We start from the raw sequence: 23,312 nt of genomic DNA, 5'->3' as shown, positions 1-23,312 counted from the left end.
TTTAATCAAATCAGTTTACTTAGATACAAATATGTTCATGATTATATTAATATTTTTGTCTTGCAAGATAAAAAACTAGCTATTCTCTACTGTAGATCCATATAACACTAAATCTATGTCTTCTATCTCTACATTTTCTACACTCTTACCCCTTGAATGGTCATTTGTTTCTACATCACTGAGAGAGCTCAGTGACGAGTATTTAGACTCAATCTCCACAGGGTGTGAGTTACTATCACATGACCCCGTGCTGGAAGTGCTGGCCACAGAAGCACGATCATGCTCAATGTCATGGTAACGGTCTGAGACACGTTGCCGTGCTCGCTCCATTTCCTGTTCCTTAAGAAAGGAACGCTGGCGCTCTCTACGTTGTTGACGTGTCCTTGGTACATCTGTTGGGAGGACATGCGTTGTTAGTAGGTCAAAGTTCACAGCAAATAAAAATCAAACTGAGGCCATAAATCCAAAAACAATCCAAATGTTTTACTTGAAAATTCAATGTTTTCATGCCACCTAAGACTGTGCAGGGCAGAAACTTGTGGGCAATAAAAATTTAATATATATATATATATGATTTGCTTCCCAATCAGTCTGAAATATAATAATATAATACACCCTTGACTAGCACAACACATTTCACCAGAAATAAGAATGTGCTTCTACACTTGCAAGACAAAGAACAATATAAGATGCATTTGTGATATGGAATACAAGGGGTGGGATATTTTGGAAGAATATATCTTTCTGCTCTGCCTTATTAACTGAAAGCAAGAATGAAGGATCCAAGCAAGTTAGATAATTCTAGTTTTCTGTTTGATTTTACAAGATATCTATGTAAGGGAATATTTCTGATGCCCCCTCCCCCCTTTCCCCTGATTTATCACAACACTAACTCGGAGATTTTACTTATATATCAAACAGAAAACTAAAGTGGTGCAAATAAGGAATAAAAAGATTTGTTCTGCCATCAAAAGTGTTTCAAGGCTCAGATAATATATGTGAAGAACACTTGGTAAGCTGTGAAAACCCTAAATTTACTTACTAGTGTTGACTTCAAATGCTGGGTCTAAAAACAGACATTCACAAAATAAACCATGCATACTACTAATCAACTAAAAACACAGAGATCTACTTCAACACTGAAAATAAAACTGGGAATGTGACCCTGTAGTACATATACAGAGAGAGACTATATTTCCAGAAGTGATTAAGATCAGGTTTGGTTTTACACAACATTCATTCTTTACACTGACACGGCAGTACTCAAACTTACAGGAAGACTGGCGACACGCTGGATCTTTCTCTGCTGAACCATTAACCTGTTTCTGAGATGGGGAGAGTAATTTGTCCGGGGGTCGTACTTCCTCCATGTTCTGTTGGAGTTCCTCAAACTTCTTCATCCTCAGCTGTTGATCTGGAAGCTGGTCATGTTGTTCATGTTCTTCTGGGACAAGCTGGCATCTCCTGTGAAATGTTAGCTCCAAGTTAACTACTAATACATGTTAAAACACATCCTAAATTGATTTTAATTTCAACTAATTCTAGAAGATTGAAGCACTACATGAATCCACTTAGTTTATGTCCAACAGACTATTGATATCACTTCAGATATTTGTATTCATCATTCATAGTAAAAGTAAGCATATAATAAAATAAGATACAAACTCTTTCTGTTTTTCTTTTCGAAGTTTGTATTCTTCGGCAGGTTGAAGTTCCGGCACACTTCTTGATTTCGCCAGTCTGTTGGGACCTGTTCCAAGAGAAAATCGCCGGCTCTTTCTACCCATTTCTCCCTCTGATTTTATTCTTGGTGTTCTCCTTAGAAAGGAATGACATGTGTTTATAACTGTCATCATCCATTTTATAAAACAGAATATACACGTATCATGAAATATATTTACAGTGCTATAATTTGTGTAACAAATGTTTACAAAACTTTCCTTGAATTATATAGTCAGAAGTAGAAGAGTTACCTAAGGTTTTCGACCTGAGATTGACTGCCATCATCTTCCCCATCCTCAGCTTTTAAAGCAGCCTAAAAAAAAAAAAAAAAAAATTCAATCATCACTTGCTGCTGAAGTTGACTTATGCTTGTAAATCTTTTCTTCATTGTTACAAATGTTACCTCATAGATCTGGAATTGTGTAAGGAGGTCAAGGTCAGCTCCATTTTTGTTCATCTGTCTCTGTGTGACCCTTTCCATTCCAAGCTCTTCTAGAGCATCAGTGACATCGTAGAACGTGTCCTGGTCTGGGATGGCATTTAGAACCTAGAACAATGTTTTCTAAAGTGTTTAAACAAATTTGGAATACAATGTAACAGCAAATACTGAAGTAAATAAATGGGGGTGGGGATTCCCTAGTTGAAAGAAGCAGAAAAAGTTGTCAAAATTTTGGTTTGCAAACATATTGTAAAATTGCAATTATAATCATATGACAATCTAATATAATTGATTTTTTTCCCCACATAATTTGCAATTTTTCTTCCACCCTGTTAATGCATTTTATGTTAGACTGACTTTGTTGACAAGGGTCATAGCATAGGTCAAGAGTTCAGTGTCTCCTCCCTCTTTTTCATCCAGGATCCCCATTATGTTGGACCAGAGCTTTACACCTGATAATGAAACACAAAAGTTAATGTGATACTGAAAAGTTTTTTTTTTAACTCATGATTTATTTCTGGCTCTCAGAGTTATCTTTCTTTGAATCTCTTAAAACATTTGAGCAAATCTATTAAAGCATAAACAAATCTGAACACTTATTTTATTGCTAATTTATTGCTTACTTCACTGCCTATTTATACAATCGAACAATAACAAAAAGGTGCTTGAGGCTCTCAGTTACACTTTGAATAAATTATAAGAAAGTAGGCCTATATTCATTGCTTGGTATAAAAATATATCCCTTTAATGACTTGCTCTAATTGAACATTTTTTTAAAATTCTTGGGAAAAATAAAAAAGGGAACATAATATTGTTATCAACATCATGTCAAATCAACATCTCAAGGTTTCTTTTGTAAGATGCTAGATAGTAATCTAAATATGTAACCTGGTTTCAATGAGCCATGAAATTGACCCACAGGTCAAAACTGGATATGTGTACGAAGTCTTTTCTCGAGCTACTCTTCAACGTACTAACACAGAACCTGACACTGTTTATAGCTGTCCAACACGCAAATCTACAGTGTCAATGAACAATTCTGTTCATTCATATTGTACTTTTAACAGGGGGGTTCAGATTTCTTGTATAAATGAATTCATGACTTCCTGTAGTTAATAATTAGCAATTACATGCACTAATTAATAATGACGTTTCAATTCTCTTCTCATATAAAAGAGAGGACAACTGGATCACATTTTTTTTTTATTTGGAACTAGGGAATGGTTCATGTATTATATTGAAAGTCATGGTTAATCCATATGTTTTCAAAGTATTAATCAATTAATACTTGCACTTGACAGTCTATATTTACAGTACTGCACAGAATATGAATGACTTTCACCAGGAAAACATTTCTACACAACCAAGAAAAAAAAAACAACTTAAAATTCCAAGAAAATGAAACTTCCTTAACACAGAAATCAAGAATTTAGTTAAATGTCAAAGCTGCCTTAACAGATATTACTGGGTAGGGAGAAACAACGACTACCCACTTATTATTACATTCTCTCTCCAGCTCATTGTGGAGATAATACTAAGTGTCCACTTTACCTCGTTTGGTGTCCACTGCATTGACCGCTGAGATGAGAATTTCTGTATTGGACTCTGTATATTCCACAAACACCAATAATAACTTCAGAGAAGTCTTCACAACTAGACGAAACTGGAAGACATTATCATCTGTTATATTCTTATGTCTAAAGAATGATCATCAAACAGCATAACTTATTCCTTTGTGTAACAGCTTAGACTTTCCTCAGAACTTAATCAATATTGGCATCAAATTTAATGATTGTGTGCAAGAACAAAGGAAAAAAGCTACCAACCTTGGGGAATACTAAGACCAGTAATAATTAAATTTTGAATGAAGGGTGTATCTTTTAAATGTGATGAAGTTGAAAAGAATTTTCTATTTTTGTTTGTGGTTTGGTTTCATTTCTGTTAACCCTACAAATTTGTCACATTGGAGACATATCCAAGTGTTCTGACCATGACAGAAAGACTCCAGTTTCCAAAAGTTGAATCAGTACACACAAACTTCAGAAGTAAGGTTCTACTTAAAAACAAACCACAACTACGCAATATACTTACAGTTTACTATACAACAACGAAAAAAAATTATGAAAGACCTATTTATAAGGGAGGTTCTTGTGTTTTCCACAATTTCTCATAGTGACAATATCTCTAAAATATTTTGCTGAATTAATATTTTGGTATATATTATATGCCTTGCAAGATAAAATGATTGCACTGGAATGGACTGATGAACAAATTTATTTTCTCACTTCTAGGGGGAAAAGTGATAATTTCAAATGCTGGTTGTGTTTCATTCATTGGTTCATTCAGACATTTTATTAAAGTCTGAATTTTCAAATTTATAAAACTTAAAAATAAATATGATATTGTTTATGCAACACTGTCTGCAATGTTTCCTGCAGGGACAGTAGTACATCGTTATCTCACCTTGGACGACAGAAGTGAATACAGCCATTGTATGGTAGCTGGGTGGTTTATTACCCCATTCATCCCATCCACATACAGCATGACTTGTCCCAGAGCTGAAATGATGATTAATGCAAATAAAATTACTTAATTGGACAGAAATGAATAATGCAATAATCACATTATGCACATCTTCTAAACAACTAATCTATATTTGCATAGATTACAGCTGTTTTATGTTTGTAATGATTTATCTTAGAGTGCTAGCATGGAAGATTCATAAGTGTTTTTAGCCTACATGCATGGTTTTTTTAAGACAGTCATTGTTTTCCGAAGATTGTGCAAGACTTGTTTCACTTTTTCACAGGTAACAAAATATCTGCCATGTGAAGTCAACTTTCACCATAAAATTCTTATTAAAATAAAAATATTTTTTTACTTCCTCAATATACTTAGATCTTTTGAACCCCTTTAAATGACACTATAGATTTGGCAGTTTGAAACACCGCTGCTTGCTTTCAACATTGAGATGTCAAGATACATTCTTTTCATTACGGTGTCAATATTATCATTCATTACCTTAAAGATCTAAATATATAGGGACTATCTACTGCCATTAAGTACTTTAATCTAGGTCATGATTTTAGGCTAGAATTGTATTTTGTTTTTGTTTGAATCACAATGTACAATAATCTGTAAATAGGGCTGTGAGGAGAAATCTTTGTCTGCAATTCTAAACATTAGGCTGGTCGATTTAAACACTAACAAAGCATACTTCATTATAAAGGTATGGACTAAAGTCATGAGTAAATAGTTCCGACCTCAACAGGGCATTTTCCTTTAACAAATTCCCCTAATAAAAGCTCTCTGTTTACTTAAATCTCTTTTACATTTGCAACACTTATTTGAACCCCCTTGCAGACCCTTGTGCATTAAACCAACATAAAAATCCCTAAAATAAACTTCTAAACTTCTTTTATCTTTTGTTGCAAATGTTTGTTCACTACTGTGTTATATCTACACATACATACAACAGCTTCTTATGGGGTTTACAATTTAATTCTCTCCAGGTGGTACATGTGTTATACTTAGCACCTACTTCCTATTATGATATATGAATTCTCAAGGTAACGTAACCAGCAAGTGTTAAATTCTGTTTGTGACACTTTCAGCATATTGATTTCAATGTTATTTCATAAGGTTCACACAGCAAGTGTTAACTACTATTTTCTGACAATTAAATAACATGTATGTTTAACTTCAAGGTTCCGCTGTTCAAGCTGATGTAAAATACATGCCCCCTTTCCCCCTCCCTGAAGTTGTGCTCAAACTATCTCTGAATTTTCACTATTTAGCCGATGTCATCCTGGTACATGCATTAGGATTGGGTTGATACAAGTATCCAGCAACAAATCAAGATGGGTGTCAATACACATTTTATGATATTTTTCAATTCAATTACTTAGGCCTTTTGCCAAAAATAGTCACTTTCTTCTCTAGTAACTTCAAATAATAAAAAAAAGAAAAAATCTTAAATTTTATATTTTCCTTTTCACTGGAAATGATATCTTTGAGAAAGCAAGTAGTACAAGGTAATAGTGATCTAAACATAATAAATTCCTTGTATTTGATTATCACAAAAAAATCATAAAATATTTGATGCTTAACTGTGTGTATTAACACAGATATTGTATGGTTTCTGACATCTACCTCTGAGTATATAGTTCTGGTAATTCTGGTCCGCCTCAGATCCCACCTTGATGAGGCAATCCAGGCCATCATTGTTCACAAACTCATGGACCAAGTCCTTGTCATCCTAAAACACAGCACCAAAGATCAGTAAAAAACAAACAAAGTAACTGCACACATTAATTAAATAGGTAGATATTGTTTCAATTTTACCTGAAAGATTTGTTTTAATGAAAACAGTGCACGCCTCAGTTCTCTTCCATGGGAATTCAGAAGTTTTTCTACAAAAATAATAAAACATCACCGATATAATAGAAGAACATTACTGATATAGTGACCTGTCATTAATATTTAGCAAACTAGCATCAAAAAAAAGAAATCTAGTTCTTGGTTTTAATGGAGGGAATGACCATGCACATACTGATATAATTATGTATATATAATACAAAGAAAATGCTAGATAAGCAACATTGTATATTACTACAACACTTTTAATTTTAGTTCATTGCACTAATATAGGTGACCCTAATATATAAAATAATTAATAGGTTTCATCAAAGTGTCATTTTTTTTTTAATACTTCGGAAACTTGGTAGGGTGTAAGTGTAGATCTTCAAAGAAAAACATGATAAGTGTTCCAGAAGACTCCTATATGGCAGAGTGTGGTAATGGCAGAGGATTACAGATAAATCCTCACTCTACTGGCACCGGCTTAAGTTTGAACATTTGTGAAGGAAGTGACTCATAACTTCAATATACTTTTTATATACTTTATTACACCTTATATCACTATACACCTGCACGTTTCTTTAACTGCTCTCTGACTGCTATTATCCTTAGGTACAAGATTATTTTGGTGCTCTGATGTAATATGCATGTGAAATCTATAGAGCATTAAATCAAGCAAAAAATAAATCTTGTGCTCTGTAAGAAATAGAGTGACACTTTACCTGTGTCTGAACAAACTTCAGTGATATTTGAATATTTTCAGATGATCTTGACAATTATCTATAAGAGTGTGAGTTAAAGCCAATAGTAAACATACACTAATGTTCTATCTCCCACTTCATCATCGCCAGGTAAACATATAGGTATATAAAACCGTTAAGACATGACCCCTCAGTAAACAGAAGAGAAAATATAGCAAGTAACCACAAATTGTTGAAGGAACATTGTTCTCTAGTAAAATTCCCACCTTTAAAGGATTAAAGTACCCCCCTGACTACTTATAATCCCCAAATCTTATCATCTTATAAGGACCAATCAGTACATCAATTACTGATCAAAGATTTCTCCCCATTTCCTTACATAATTGCCACAAGACCTAAGGACTTGAATTGCTGGATAAACATTGTAACCCTTCTTAAATTGAATACACTCTTTCTGGTAAACCTTCACACAGATTTGATCCCTCTATATCTCATCCTAAGAAGATAACAAATCAATGTACATAATACATACATGGTTTGTCTCAAATATTGATGAATCTTGACCTCAAGGAGACCCCACAAATTTTCACCACAAACCAGCAAATGAAATGAAATGCCAATAATGTAAATATGTCCCATTATTCAGACAATAAATTATCTATGTAAGATCGATAGTAAGGATGTACACATTACAGACTATAAAACTATCTGAATTGCATGTAGTTCATTTTGTAAAGAATAATTTCATTTATTTTTTTATTTGAGGTAATGAATCAAACACATGCAATTTGGCAGGTAGTTTGCTTTACAAAGTCCCTAATATCAAGTAACCTTTCCAACACAGTCACATCTTAGTGCTAGAAGGAATGCATGTCCAATATTTATTTTATCACCTCTTTAAAATACATGAGAACTGTTCTTTTTTTTTCATGACTACCTTCCAGCAACTCCATGATTAACAACTTTTGATGCTGAATTTTGCCATAATCTTACAAATCTGTGCCATACTGAGTGCGTAAATGACCTACATTGTATATCCTAAAGGGAAATAACTCAGGTGTAGGTGGTTACCTCCCCTGAGATGATTTATATTAATGACAACTTTTACATACCAGTATGTACCAAACATTAATGTTCCTTTCCTTTTAAGGTAGAAATACATCTCACTTTCCAAAATAAATAAATGTCCCTTACACCTACTTCATACAAAAAGTTTCAAATTGACTTAAAGTATCACCATTTTTTCCTCATTTGTAGACACTGATTTAAACCTGATTACATATTGCCATAGGCTTCGTTAATCCTAAATTCATGCATCATCACTTCCACAGACAGAAACTTCTTAAACAGTTTCTCTTTATGTGTTTTTTCACCTCCTGGGTTCACTGTGTATGTTGGAAATATCTAGTCCCTACTCACCCAGAAGAAGAACATAAGATATTCTTTTCGATACATCCTTTTCCTCTGAAACACTGTGATTGCTGGAATCCTTGGTGGCCTCTACAGAGATTTTACAATTTTTGGGGACATTTTCTTTACACTCCTTTTGGATCTCAGGCAAAGTTTTCAATTTATCTCTGTCCTTATAGCTTGGTTTGAAATTTTTATAATCTTCTACAGCCTTAGAAACAGAACATACTGGTCCATCCAGTCTGCAAGTTGCTGTGGATTCCTCAGTCACCATTATGGACTCATTCCTAATGTTAGAATCCTTTTTGGCCCCACACACTATCACTTCAGTGTCATTTCTTCCCATTTCCTTGCCTTCTATTACAGAATTGTCTCCACCCATTGTTTCAGAATCAGTGGAGACACAGTTTCTGCGTCTTCTGGTACGTCTAGTTAACGGGGTAACAGAGAATACATTAAGTCCTGCTGACATCTCTTTCTTTGCCTGAATCTGTGGGTAACCCATGACACAAAACATGGCCAAATGCTCCTCTAAGATTGTCCTTAGAAACCTTAAACAGTCCTTAATCACAACAAATGGAACATATCCAGTACAAAGAAGAATGAAGACTGCACTTAACTGCAGAAAGCTGAGAAACACTACCCAGATCTGCACTGTCAATGTCACCTTGATGCATCAAATGTCTGTTCTAAATTTACATAATACCCAAAGTATTACAATATTCAAATGCTCATTGCCAACACAATGGATGTCTGATTCTCTCTGACACTGAAGTGAGGAGTCCAGATACAGATTATAATTTGTAATATTTATCAGATAAAGCTTGGATATTATCGTAAGTCAGGGGCAAGGCTAGGTGGTACATGAATCACAGTACAAAATGAGTTTTTTATCAATTATGTTGATGTAACTAATTGTAGCACTTCCTGTGGTACGGGTAATGATAGGATCAGCAGGTGTCTGTTTTAAGGGTTTGGTCTTTTAATTCAATTAATTCAGCATCATATAATAATGCTTAACTGATTCTGAGACAATTTCTTTCAAAACAAAAACATTGTTAATTAGCTTAATTTCAGACAAAACCCAATGATATAAGGAAAAAATATTATTGCTAGAAAAATAAAAGGATGTCAAAGTCACATATCTATATATCTTTTATGAAATCCCAGACTTACACATAATGAAAAAATAAATTGTTTACTGAATAGATGAAAAAAACATCAACATGTTCAAAGAAACTAAATTATCATCTCATGGAAACTTCGATTTACGATTTCTCCTTTGCCTTAGATCAATGTGCTGAAAAAGCTTGGCAGGCTCCAACAGGAAGCCGCTATGATTGCTTATCAGTGTCCCATCAGTAGGAAGTCTTCCAATGATACAAGGCCTCTTATCTTTAAGGTTTATATCTTTGAAAGATTCTTCCAAGAGTTTAAATTGTGTATGAAAATAAAAATCCTCCTGATATTTTAGCAGTTTTTGTGCTATTTTTAACTTAGAGCTGCCTCTGTAAGATCTCAAAATATCTTTTTCAATTGACCAAAATTACTTCATGTGTCACTACCTCATTTAGATAAAGATGAAAATATCAATATGTTCCTTCATAAATATTTAAAATATCACTTTGTACATCTTCCCTACAATTCAAATGTTCATTATTTTCTGTGTATATATTGTAAATTTCCCCCCATAGACAGAGTATTTTCAGCTCAAGGAGAATTCAACATGCCAAATTTAAGATTTATAAGATGGGTAACAAAGCAGAAAATTAGATTACATCTGGAAAATCTTTCTGTCTGTGTTTGCTTTTCACAGACACTGACTATCACACCTCGCAACAGTAGACAGAGCCACAGATAGAGGGGCTCTCATCAAGCTCATGTTGTTAAAGCCGCCTTAATCCTGATTCTAAGTATCAGTTTTTAATTTGTGGGAGATTTAAAAGTTTATATATATTCATCACAAAAGTAATTTGAATACAACGAAAAGCTGACAGAAACGACAAGGCCATTATCTAATATCATGTCAAAATTCTTTAAAAAATCTTTTTGGGTTTGAAAATTAAAATCTTTGGGCAAATTCGTAATAATTATAGCTTTGAATTTTCCACAACTTCTGTCCCAGATGTTTTAATGGCACCGTGTAATTCATGGACTGGAGGCATGGAATGGAGTTATGGAGTGGACTTTGGAGTGGAGTTTGGAGTCAAATTTTGGAGTCTAAGATTTTTTAATTTGATTTTTGCTATTTAGAACAAAATTCTTCAGGTGACAACTCTGTAGTTTATTATATTCCCATGTTGCTATAAAGCACCAGCTATTGCAACATTTAACATAACCTCCTGTTACTAAAATTAGGTTATCTTGTTGAATCACCTTAAAACCTGCTCAAAAAAAGACAATGTTTCTTTCTACTTGTTTAAGTGGTGTCATTCATGCCCGTTTGATTTTATGTACCGGTAATTCTTTTCAAAGTATTTTTCTGCTCCTTTGGCCTGAGATTTTCCCATTGTTTAAGCAAATATATTCTTTATTGCAATACCCCCAAAATAAGAGTTACTGAATGTGAGCTTTACATTGATCAATCTTGGTATAGATATCAGATTCAATTTGTCGTACTGACGTATAGAATAAAGATACAAAATTCTTCAGGTGACAACTCTGCAGTTGTATTATATTCCCGTGTTGCTATTGGAAGTGATGCGTGTGTTCCTTGGAAAAGTGTAGATGAACATTTTAGTTTATATTTCTGTAACTTAATTAGAACTAGAAATATGTCCATAGTACATGAATACCCCGTCCAGTGTATATTAGTAATGCAACATGAAAATTTGTATTAGTGTATGAAGTTTAAAGAGAATATCTTGAAAACTTCTTTAAAATTGAAATCTAAAAAATTGGATAAAAATGATAAATTCTCACCAGATTGTGTATAAGTGTATTAAGTGCATAAGCTTACATAAAAATATCTTAAACGGTTTCTTTAAAACTAAGCAAAATGCAAATTAAAGAAAAGTGAGGTCAAGGTCACAGGAAAGTGCAAGGTTAAAAGATTTGATGCAGTTAAATAGCTCTCACTAATAAGTATCAGCATATTAAGTTTGATTAACATATCTTGAATGGTTTATTTAAAACTGAGCTAAACACTGATTTAAGAAAAATGAGGTCAAGGTCAAATAAAAGGTCATGGTCAAAAAATGTTGATGCAGTTGATAGCTCTCATCAGTATGTATTAGTATTTGAAGTTTGATGAAAATATCTTGAATTCTTTATTTAAAACTGAGCTAAACACTATTTGTAAGAAAAGTGAGATCAAGATCAAAAGAAAGGTCAAGGTCAAAAAATGTTGATGCAGTTGAAAAGGTAACATCAGTATGTATCAGCATATGAAGTTTGATTACACTATCTTGAATGGTTTCTTTAAAACTGAGCTAAACACTTATTTAAGAAAAGTAAGGTAAAGGCCAAAGGAAAGGTCAAGGTCAAAAAATGTTTGCGCAATTGGAAAGCTCTCACCAATACCTATCAACATATGAAGTTTTACAAAAAATATCTTGAATAGTTTCTTTGAAACTGAGATTTGAACTGAGCCTAAATGCAAAGCTCGACAGAAGGACGGAAGACAGACATGACAAACATTATATGGCCCGGCCATATTCATGGCAGGGTATAAAAAAACATTATGAAGTAAACTGGTGGTATGCGTTTTTAATGTTTATTTGAATTATTAATAAATATCAATTTTGACCACTTTTCATAATAATTATCAATCATATTTCTTTGTAACATCAATTAGAGCTTTTTTCACAACCAAATCTATACTTAAGAAAGACATTGTATCAGTCATACTTGAAAGCTTATGTTCTAGGAGTTGATATATTAACAAATATTCATTTAAGATATTGATTGTTAGAACAATTCAGTTGAAGATCACATTATCTATTATCTAAATCTCAGGATTGATATTATATTAATGTTAATTTTTATTTAGACAGATTAATCTTCTGGTCCAACTCTTGAAGTTAATCTTTTTCCTCAAAAATGAATAACCCATAATTATTGTACTTTAATGAATAGCATACCGATGTGAATAAGTGGGTCTGTTACAATTGCCTAACACTGCCTGCATCCTCTTGTATAAATACCTCTTGACAGATTATGTGGGACATACAGTGGCTGCACCAAATTCCCGCAAATTCTTTCAGATAAGGTCATGGGTATTAATATCACTCTCATTGTCAAAAAGTGTGTTATCTAAAACAGTGACAGTTTATTCTATGTTTTAATCAAATTTAACTGTTACATAAATAATGATCACCATAGCTTTCAACACATAATTGGAAGGTGATAAAACCCTCTGAACTAAATTTTAGCTTTCTGTCACATCTTTGTTATGTCTGCTAACACTTTTATATGTTTTTGACCACACAGCTGAACAATGTAGGTTAATATATTGTTACAAGGTTGTTTGTAGAATAAGATTGATGATTTTTCTTTCTATATAATTTACTTTAGATTTGCAACCATCAATTTTGTATCTTAAAATGTGACTTTAAAAAAAGATTATCAATAATTCACATACATTTACTTAAATAATTAAATGATATTATGATACTGTAATATGAATAAAATACATTGGTGACTCACAATTTTATCAATTAAGAAGTTAATGGGAAGGAATGCACTGTGATGCTAGTTAAGGGATGAAAATATTTATATGAACTCCTAAAGAATGCAATAATTTTAATGTATGCATGCTGTTAAGTTAATTCAACACTTGATCACATACTCCAAAATTAAATGGTCATTGTTCACGGTTTAATCAGTGAAACTGGGTGTGAGGATTCTGGCTTTTCTGTATGAGCCAGTGTAATCTTAAAGAGCTTTAACTATCAATTAGAAAACTAAAAATTTATTCAATGTTTAATAAAGATAAACTGGAGTAAAAACAATTAACACAATGCGTTCACTTGAAGTGTGGTATGACCCATAGTTGATTTGTTGTTTCTGAGGGTGAGGTAGCGACAACCCAAAGAAATGGGAGAGAGATAAGTGTGGTAATAGCTATGTCGCTTTTAATGCAAGGAAGTAAGGGAGTGATTGAAACTTTTAGTACACCATATACATGTAATAGTGGTATAAAGTGTAAAACTTATTTTAAAACTAATTGTAATTTTTTTTAATTTAACATGGAAGGTAATGAATAGGTGAGTGTATATATTGAAAAAAAAAAGCGTTCATAAAAATTGCTTTAAACACTGAACCTAAAAGCTCTTGACAGGTTTGTTAACACGTCAAATTAAACTGTATTAAAATTATCAGTAAGACCGACTATATCTGTTGATTAATTATGTTCAACAGTTTCCAAACGTTTTTAAAAAAACAGGGGTTATCTTGCAGTATCATGTCTGTCTATTCAATACTGATGTAATTTTCTCAAGTTACAAATACTTACTTAAGTTTCAGAAACTTGCATATTTTAATTAAGTCATAGTACCTATGAATTGTCAATCTATTTAGTTACAAGACATGAAACAGCCAACAAGCGTACAAAAAAGAATTAAAGACTTCCATACTAATGCAATTTCTTGAACATCTTTTTCCATTCATGTTTTTAAAAAAATATCTTAGACTCCAAAATTTGACTCCAAACTCCACTCCAAACTCCACTCCATAACTCCATTCCATGCCTCCAGTCCATAAATTACACGGTGCCTGTTTTAATAAACCTATCATAGGTAACTGCACTGAATAAAGAATGCACTTGAAAAATAGCTGTTATTCCAGGTGTATGAGTATGGATAGCAGATTTTTTAAGTGATTTATGTCAGGGAGGTATAGAAATTACATAAGATACGGGAGAAGGGCCAAAAAACTTATTGAAAGTTCCTTGGAATGGTAAACATAAGAGGGGGAAACCTGTCTGTTTATGCTGCATAGAGATGTCAGGTTGAAAATGAATGGGCAAATAAGGAAAATTTAGACCATTGACTTGTTTTACAACCCCCGAAACATGAAAAGCAAGTTAGCGCTAAAGTTATGTGTAGGGTTAATAGACACCAACAGAAAGCATAAATAAAATGAATCAGTCATAGGAAAACATCCTGTATGATAACATGAAGCAGGACTGATGTAATTATAATGATGCTATAATAAACATTATATATATAGCATCTCCTACCTCAGAAACTGGAAAAATAGGATATTACAATGTACTTAATAAAAAAAAACAAAATATACCTACCTATGACTGCATGTACTCGTACAGTTAGCTGTGTCCTCAATATCAAAGCATTTTTCCTCCTAAAAAACAATTAAATATCGATGAATAAAAATATTAATATATGTAATATTCATTACTAAATGTATTAGAGGAAAACTCATTAAATCACTATTACCAGTACTATAAATATAAAGAAATATGTGTAGTACACACTGAAAATACATTTATATATATAGTCAAATACATTGTTATCTTGAACTTGATGAGACCGAGAAAAAACTTCAAGATATCTAAGGATACAAGATATCAAGGGTAATATACTTAAAGAATAAGTGTTTGGGACTTCCAAATTAATTCGACATATCCATGGTATTTGAGATATCAGTGTTAGAGATACTGAGGTTCAACTGTACATGACCAGAATATACTAGATGACTTACATTCATAATCGTTTTATTTCATACTAATATAAAAATTAAGCACTGAGTTCAAGTTTGAAAAAAAATACAACTCAGATATAATAAATAATCTCTATAATCTATATGTGTGTACACATCTGTTTATACATTTATATGAGACATGCTATAAATATATGACCACTGAACAACTAAAACCTGTCACAGAAGTTTATGTTTTGTTTACATCCAAGACAAGTTAGATCTCCTGTCTAGACTGACATTACATATCAACCACCTATTGGAACATGGGGCTCTTTAAAATAAATATTGTTGTAGGATCAAACAAAATATTTTTAGAACTCTTATTTTGAAAGTGAAAATTCTTCACATCCACAAAAGTACAGGGTAAGCAATAAATCTAGAGTATCTCCCTATACAAATACTTCAATATAAACAAATTAAATTGAGGAAGTTTTCAAATGAATTTAAATGTCTTTTTAAGAGGAGTTGTTTAAATTGAAAAGAAATAAATGGCTTGTAAAACAAGTATGTGTCAGTGTTAGAGATAGGGATTTTTATCAGTGATGGACAGGATAGAGAAATCACTGTCACGATTTTAGCAACCTTGTTCCAATGTGTAAAAGCTATACCTCATAGAATCTCCTCTAAATGTGGGTGGTTTTAACGATCCATTGAAATGACAAATGTTTATGTATCTTTTAATATGCTAATAAAGTTATAAGAACATCATATCAAACTACATACACATTCACAACACTTTGAAGAACCCTAAAAAAAAATGCATGGCCAAATCAATATATACATGTATTTTCATGGGGCAACATATTTATTTTACCTGTTGTAAAAATGTTTGTTTAATCAAAGGGAGTTGTGAAAAAAAACTATGTAGGTGGCAGGTTGACTGGCTGTTTAAAGAATGATTCAACATTTCATTTTCTTCCAGTGTACTAATATACACCCACAGAAAAAGTTTTAACACACAACCAATAAACGGTGATTTTAATTACAACTGCATATATAGCACATGAACCCTGTGGAATAATGCACTATACTTATATAAGATCTAGCTAAAAAAGTTTATATAGAGAACGTCTTTCTCTCAATACAGAGACCATAATTAAAGTGCCATCTACTGAATAGACATGCAGTGATTGATAATTCAAAGATAGATAATAGGTCTACGTAAAAGTGGAGTGAACTACTAAATCTCCCATTGTCAGCAGTCTTATGTCTTGTATTGAGACTCAAAACCTGTGTATCTCAGATCAGGTACAGAGATAAAGCTATTGAACATAAACTGTATACCCTCTCTACTTTACAAGTGTTAATAAAAGTCTGAATAATTTCTGTGATAATATGCTTCCTAACAGACAGTGTATGGTTCTGTACGATAATTGATCATGCTGGTTTGTTTTATGCTAATAAGTCCTGTCCAGGTTTGATTAAGATGTGATTACAGGTAAACATGTCTACTGCATTTCCTGACACGAGTACATACCGAAGAATGCTGGAACGTTTTCTTGGAAAAGTTAAGTCAGAAGAATACTTAAGGTTTTGGCTTCTAAATGAAAAATAAGGAATTTCCATCATATATTGTGAAAAGTGGTCCATCATGTGCAATATTATGTAATGAAAATGTGGTGTCAAGTACGTCATTGCTGTTTAATATGTATGATAATTATATAGAACATTAGTAGGTGGATTGCCACAGATACTCTGAATCTTACACTTAATGCATGATCACAGTTTTCCTTTCTGACACATGCCCAAAAATATGGACATTCCATGTATCTATAATGTAAACTGTTAAACTTTTTCTTAGAAGAAAGCCCTCAACTGAGCCAGTGTATATATATATGTAAAGAATGCATGGTTATATGTTGTATAAATCACCCAGCTCCCCTGAAGACAACACGATAAACACCAGGAGATGTGAAACCTTTCAACAAAATACTTCTGATCTGTCAAACAAACACTCAAAAATTGTATGCAAGTCTCTCTTGAATTCTTTACGACCTACACAGTCTGCACACTGGCCTCTGACAATATCTACCATACAATGCCAGAAATGAGAAACCTTTTGTTTAGTTCCGGTATTCAAAACTTTATCTATATTGAAATCAATACATTGCACTTTTGTCTGAAACCATTGTCTAGCATGAGTCTTTTCTATTTTTGATTTTGAAATTTTAAATATATATGATTTTTTGCCACCGTTAATTACTTAAATCTCTAAATTAAGGGAAAGATGATTATTCTTAGCTGAAAGACAAGATTGGAGCCAGTATTTCTTTTAAACCATGTCATTATGTGTTTGATGTTTTGAAGGTTATTCAACCAAGAAAGCAGTTATACTGATAAAAAAGATATAGTTTCAAAAGCAGATCCTTCACCTAATCCTGGCAATATTAACTGAATCAGGCGGCCAGCAGAGACTTTGGCAGCTGTAGCTACCTAGGATCAGATAATGTTGCTGCAGCTACCACAGAAAAAAAAAATCCATGGCCCTTCTGCAAAAACTACATAGCATGTTATCTATGACCTTGAAAATTAAATTAAATGAAACCATTTCATTTTCAGACTCAATAAACTTCTTTAAATGTTTAAAAGATCTGCTGTCCAGCATATTTGAACCTTAATTTTCCTAGCTTTGGGTGTTCTTGATTAACCTTTGGTCATCATTTCGCTAGTTCTGGGTGTTCTTGGTGAACCTCTGGACAAAGTTATAGCTTTGTTGACTGATGTGTGAACTTGAGTATGGTGTGTATATAGCTGTCCTTGACTACATGCCAGGATCTGGTTAGCCAACTCAGCAGTCTAGAATCTGCTGTCTCCTCTTGTCATATCCGCTCAGGGAGATACTGTCTTTGAAATCTTATGACCACAGACAATGGCTCATCCACAAAATATGTGGTGAATACTTGTATGTATATATCGCGTGCCAAGCAGTAGGCTATATTTACAAAGAGTAACAGAGTACTCATTTCCTTCAGTTTCACTGATATTATGGTGACATCTTAAGCACTTGAGTTATCACGGATGAGAATGCTTGAAAGCCATCAAGTGTTTATATGCTCATTGATATAGATAAAAATACATTTAACAAACAGAACTATGTCAAATTAATAAATTGAATGGAGAGTCAATATCCGACACTTGAGATCATCCCTGTAGCATGAATTAACCGCAATCATTTAAAGGTTATAATGCTTTACAGCAGTTCAGGTAGGTTTGTGGGTATATGAACTTGGTACAAAACAACATGTTACCCCCCTATTCTGTGTCGGATTATCTAGGCATCTAATAAAAGTAACAATGTAATAAATCGGAACAAAGCACCCAAGTAATTAGCATACCTGAGCAAAATCAGACCACACTGTATCAGTAAAATTGAATAGATGTTACTGGGGTAGACTAACTTTATGACTTGGCACTTTAACTTCTTGTTTTGTTCCAGAGATGGGTCACAAAGCAATGTAAACCTTTCCATCATATAACTGTCATGAAACGTTTACTAATTTACCTGGTAATTTCTGAATTTTACTATCTTTAACACTTTATTTGAAAGCCTTTAGATTGATCTTACTGTGAAGTTACATTTAAAATTTAAAGATGAGCAGATAGACACATTTTTCAAGAACCCGTTGTTCTTTTCTGGTGAAGAAACTTTCATTACCCTCCCTTTCCAAACTTTTAAATTCTTCTTTGTATACTATAATTAAAAATATTGTTAACTGACATATGAAACATACCAGATTAACACATCCCCCCTCCCTTCTCAGTCAATGACCCAAAACTCAAGAATTACTTTTACTTGGGATGAATTGGTTATCATCAAGCAGTTTTCAGATGTACAATATTTTTAGAACAGACTTGGCAAACAGTCCATCATTTTCTTGAGAGACTTTTCTTGAAATAACACAGCTATTTGTATCTAAATTAGGATCCCACCCTATTCATTTCTTTTCAATGTATAATTACCTTATCATATAGTACTAAATTATTAATAATTTAGAAAACAAATTTCAATTCAATGATTGTGTAAAGAGTCTAGATACAAATTTCCCTCTTTCTGAGTGCTGGTTCAGTACAAGAAATATATCTTCATTTTTTTTAAGTAAAATGAAACTAAATTCCAATTCACTGGTCTTCGATCATTGCAGGACCAAAGCAAAATCTATGAGATGTTTTCTTCCATCATATAAAGGTATTTCATTCTTTTACAACGGATTTAGAAATTTCCTAAAGACAACTCCCACTTACTGGTCCTGAAATCCTTCTAAATCATCTTGTTGCTCATCTATGGTGGATTCCAGGTCCAAATAGGTTCCATAATCTCCCTGAGTTCCATTGTGATATCTGTAGATCTGAAGGGCACAGTCTTCTAACTGTTTAAAAAAAAAATTAAAAGTATATAATAGTGCCTCAACTTTAGGGTAATATAACAGTATGTACAGAGCATGCTATCAACAACAATTGCTTAACATATCATTTTATTACTAACTGATCTCAAAGTATTAAAACAAAATGTTCAAACAACATTACTTCAATCAAAATATAAAGACAGACTGCCTTTAGGGAATGAAACTAAAACCAAAACCTCAGAATTAATCTGATATAAATTTTATGTCATCTTACTAGGAGTTTTATAAGAATTTTGTACATTCTGAACTTCCAAACCATTCCTGGGGCTAAACACTAACTGACAGTCCACAATGACCATATCAGTTGTCAAATCAAGTAACTCCGACACATAAAAGATTTGATGATTTTCTAAAATATCATGCTGTACAAATTATTGACTTAAATTTTCTTGAACAAAATAACCACTTTAACACTTGTCAGACTTATTATTCAGTTGTCGTTCAATGACAAGTAATCATGGCAATATTGTCCTTCTACTGTAGCTGTCAATATTACGAATATCTGTAGAACTGTACATCTTCAACATTTTAACATATTTAATACTTATAAAATGATATAAAGATTTTAATATACAATTAAATATCAAATCTCAAAAAGAATTATTTTTAAAAAATATGGTAAGCTGTTAAACAATGACTAAGGTAAATTTTAAAAAATAAAGAACTATCAAAATATGAATGGATGAAATAAGAATTCTTTTTTTTACAAGACAGTATCAGTTATAATAAGAAAATATGTACAATGTATTTTAATATATTTCAAAAGTTACATTTCATTAGAAAAGGAAACACCTCGGTACAATGATATGCATTTATGTCTGCGTTTGTTTACACTTCACAACCACAGCGATCACATGAAAAAATGTTAACTTACTTTATGTGGCGCTTCAAGAAGTCTATGTACACCGCCAATTTGATTAATCAAAGGAACATTAATATGGAATGTAAAAGTTGGTGGACGAGTCGGCTCTGGAAAATTTGTACTCGAAAAAGGATCGGTATCATCCAAATACTGTACTCGACTCGCGAAGGTCGCCATACTTTTTGATATGATTGCTTGATCTTCAAGATATTGACCCTTAACCCATGTATTCCTACGCGTATTCCCAGGTGAGAAATTTCAATTTCCTTGCCACACTAGCTGAACGCTCTAGTTTTTTAAAAGAAACATTAAACATCTAGGCCCGTTAACAATTAATGTGCTATTTTCTTTTTTAATGCAACGAAAGTATATGTACAACACAAATACCGCCTTCCTTGTGACCAATCAATATTGGAATTTTTTTTTCAAGTTGAAAGCAATTAATTAATGATTCAGACTGAACTACGAGTTGATTCTTAATTATTTATCATTTTTAAATTTCTAAATAAATAGATGTAAATATAAGAAGCGTGTTAAGAAATCAAAGATATTTTGTTTAACTTTTTTTTCATCGAGTTTGATATTATCCTTAAATTACTGAGCATGCAGTGTATACATTTTCTTCAATTAGTTGATAAAAATACAGTAGTCTATAAATATATATATATATATATATATATATATATATATATATATATATATATATATATATATATATATATATATATATATATATATATATATAAGAATCTTTTATCATCCAGTCTAAAAAAAATCCAAACTAAAATGAAGATTATCTTCTCCTTCATAATTTTTTTTTTTAAATTAAGATCCATGAATCCGTGCACTTTCTCCATTTATTAATTTTATTACACTGCATATATCGTCATATTCTTTAGGACTACACATGTATAGAGAGAGAGAGAGAGAGAGAGAGAGAGAGAGAGAGAGAGAGAGCAATAAAAAAAATCATGTGAACTTTGTGGTATTTTTAAAACACACACCTCCCTTGCAATGATAACAGAGTTACCTCGCCTACACCTTTTGCATTGGTGAAGATTCGCAGAGTCGTGCAAGAGGTATTTGGATATATCCCCATTTTCACCATTAAATCTTTTCGACATTATGAGAGCAAAATTTTAACTCTGAGCTATTATAAAATAGTATTATTAATTATAATTTTACTCAAAAACAGAAATATAATTTTAGGTTTGGAAAAGTTTTTTTTCCCTCCGCGGCGATGAGTGAAAAAGTCGATTTATAATTTAGCTGGAATCAATTTATTGAAGTATTCAAAGGTTGATGATTTAAGTCATATATGGTGTATTTTTGATAAGTTCGAATTCAGACTAACTAAAATTAAAAAGATCTTTCTATTTGTTTTATTACTTTATATAAAGATAAGACTTTCCTGTAAAATACACAATTTAAATCAATCGCGTTTCATAGATATTACATGTAGAAATTTAAAACAATAACCGATTTGCCGACTCCGCATTTAAATATCAGACACAGTTTAAAGTTAATTTAACTATAGAAACGTGGGGTTATTCAAGTTCAAAATCGGTGAAAATTATAATTTGAACATAAACAACAAATTTAATGTTCATCTACACTTAAGCTCCTATTTTTTTTTTTTTTTTTTTTTAGCTCAGATACGCCATATACAGCATTATTATTATTATTTTTTTTTGGCTAAGAATGATTAATGAAACGCAAAAGAAAAAATATATATACAGTGTACTATAAGGTTACATTTGATAAATGTGAGCATAATCATACAGTGTATATATACTAACTCGTAAAGCATATATTGAGCTTGAACCAAAAAAAGTTTGAAAAATACATGATTTAGTATACATGTAGGTAATAAATTTCAAAGTAATCTGAACATTAAAATGGCTAATATATGACTGCACTCAAGATCATATATAGCTTTGGTAAAAAATTAATAAAAAGCAAGAAGTTTCCAGGCTATCTTCTGAACATTAAAATAGTTATGCAAGATCAAATATGTAAAGTTATTTCATGCGCCCACACTAGCTAAATACTAAAAATCTACGAGATTTAATTCAATCAAATAAAAATAAGGATTATCTTACTTTCTGTGTGTCTACTCCTAAGTATTCCAGCAGCTGATTGGCTGTCGTGAATCCCCGGAAGTGAAGTTCATCTTCCGGATTGGTAACTCCCGGTACCCTAATGACCTTCGACTGAGGTGGCTTGTAACACAAGTTCAGAATGTCACTGATGGTAACTGATCCTTTGTTGTTTTTCAAAATGTTGCCCATCTGCTGGGCCGCTGCCGAGGGCAGTCCCCGTGTTCTTTGAGGAGACATTGGTGATTCTGGTGTGGAACTCGTCGGTGGCGCCCCTAAGCTTTGAACGGTTTGTGGTTCCTCTATATCCACTAGTTTCTCTTCTATAAAATAGATTTGTATGAACAACAAAACTTCTTGAGAACAAGAATGATTATGAATAACAAGACACGAAACCACTTAAAATATTTTAAGACAACAGTCAAGCCATTCAACAAAACTACAATCTATTATGAAAAAAAAAGCGATGTAGCATACTTAGAATGAAAGTGGTGGGAACAAAGTGACTGGTCTCGAGCTACCCACAAAGCGAAATAGATACACCAATGTTTCTACAGCTGTGACAACTTGTCTGTCTAAGTTGTTCAATTCTGATGCACAACAAACAAAGGAAGCATTAACCGTCATTACTCATACTGCGCAGATTACTGAAGA

The 23,312-nt window shown here is 32.5% G+C and overlaps 1 protein-coding gene across 9 annotated transcripts in view; it reads right to left on the bottom strand.

Annotated features, from left to right (window-relative positions):
- LOC133206059 (FH1/FH2 domain-containing protein 3-like) overlaps positions 1–23,312 on the bottom strand; it is a 52,461-nt gene that overhangs the window by 11,323 nt on the left and 17,826 nt on the right. For 6 of the 9 annotated variants that reach the window (XM_061341970.1, XM_061341966.1, XM_061341975.1 and 3 more), the window contains 14 exons: positions 22,662–22,981; positions 19,537–19,661; positions 14,876–14,934; positions 6,506–6,573; positions 6,314–6,419; positions 4,625–4,719; positions 3,713–3,824; positions 2,519–2,613; positions 2,126–2,269; positions 1,974–2,035; positions 1,666–1,818; positions 1,274–1,464; positions 1,043–1,066; positions 150–392 (listed from right to left, as the gene is read on the bottom strand). In XM_061341970.1, coding sequence (XP_061197954.1) covers positions 150–392; positions 1,043–1,066; positions 1,274–1,464; positions 1,666–1,818; positions 1,974–2,035; positions 2,126–2,269; positions 2,519–2,613; positions 3,713–3,824; positions 4,625–4,719; positions 6,314–6,419; positions 6,506–6,573; positions 14,876–14,934; positions 19,537–19,661; positions 22,662–22,981 — 1,797 coding nt within the window. The remainder of the gene's footprint in view (positions 1–149; positions 393–1,042; positions 1,067–1,273; positions 1,465–1,665; positions 1,819–1,973; positions 2,036–2,125; positions 2,270–2,518; positions 2,614–3,712; positions 3,825–4,624; positions 4,720–6,313; positions 6,420–6,505; positions 6,574–14,875; positions 14,935–19,536; positions 19,662–22,661; positions 22,982–23,312) is intronic. The other 3 variants (XM_061341967.1, XM_061341973.1, XM_061341974.1) reach the window with 3 other exon arrangements.

Source organism: Saccostrea echinata, unplaced genomic scaffold (genome assembly GCF_033153115.1).
Source record: "Saccostrea echinata isolate AGI-Se365-2 ecotype Australia unplaced genomic scaffold, CSIRO_AGI_Sech_v1 ptg000054l, whole genome shotgun sequence".
Classification (NCBI taxonomy): Eukaryota; Metazoa; Mollusca; class Bivalvia; order Ostreida; family Ostreidae; genus Saccostrea; species Saccostrea echinata.
Note: the sequence above shows the minus strand (reverse complement) of the source record. Positions and strands in the feature narration are given on the sequence as shown.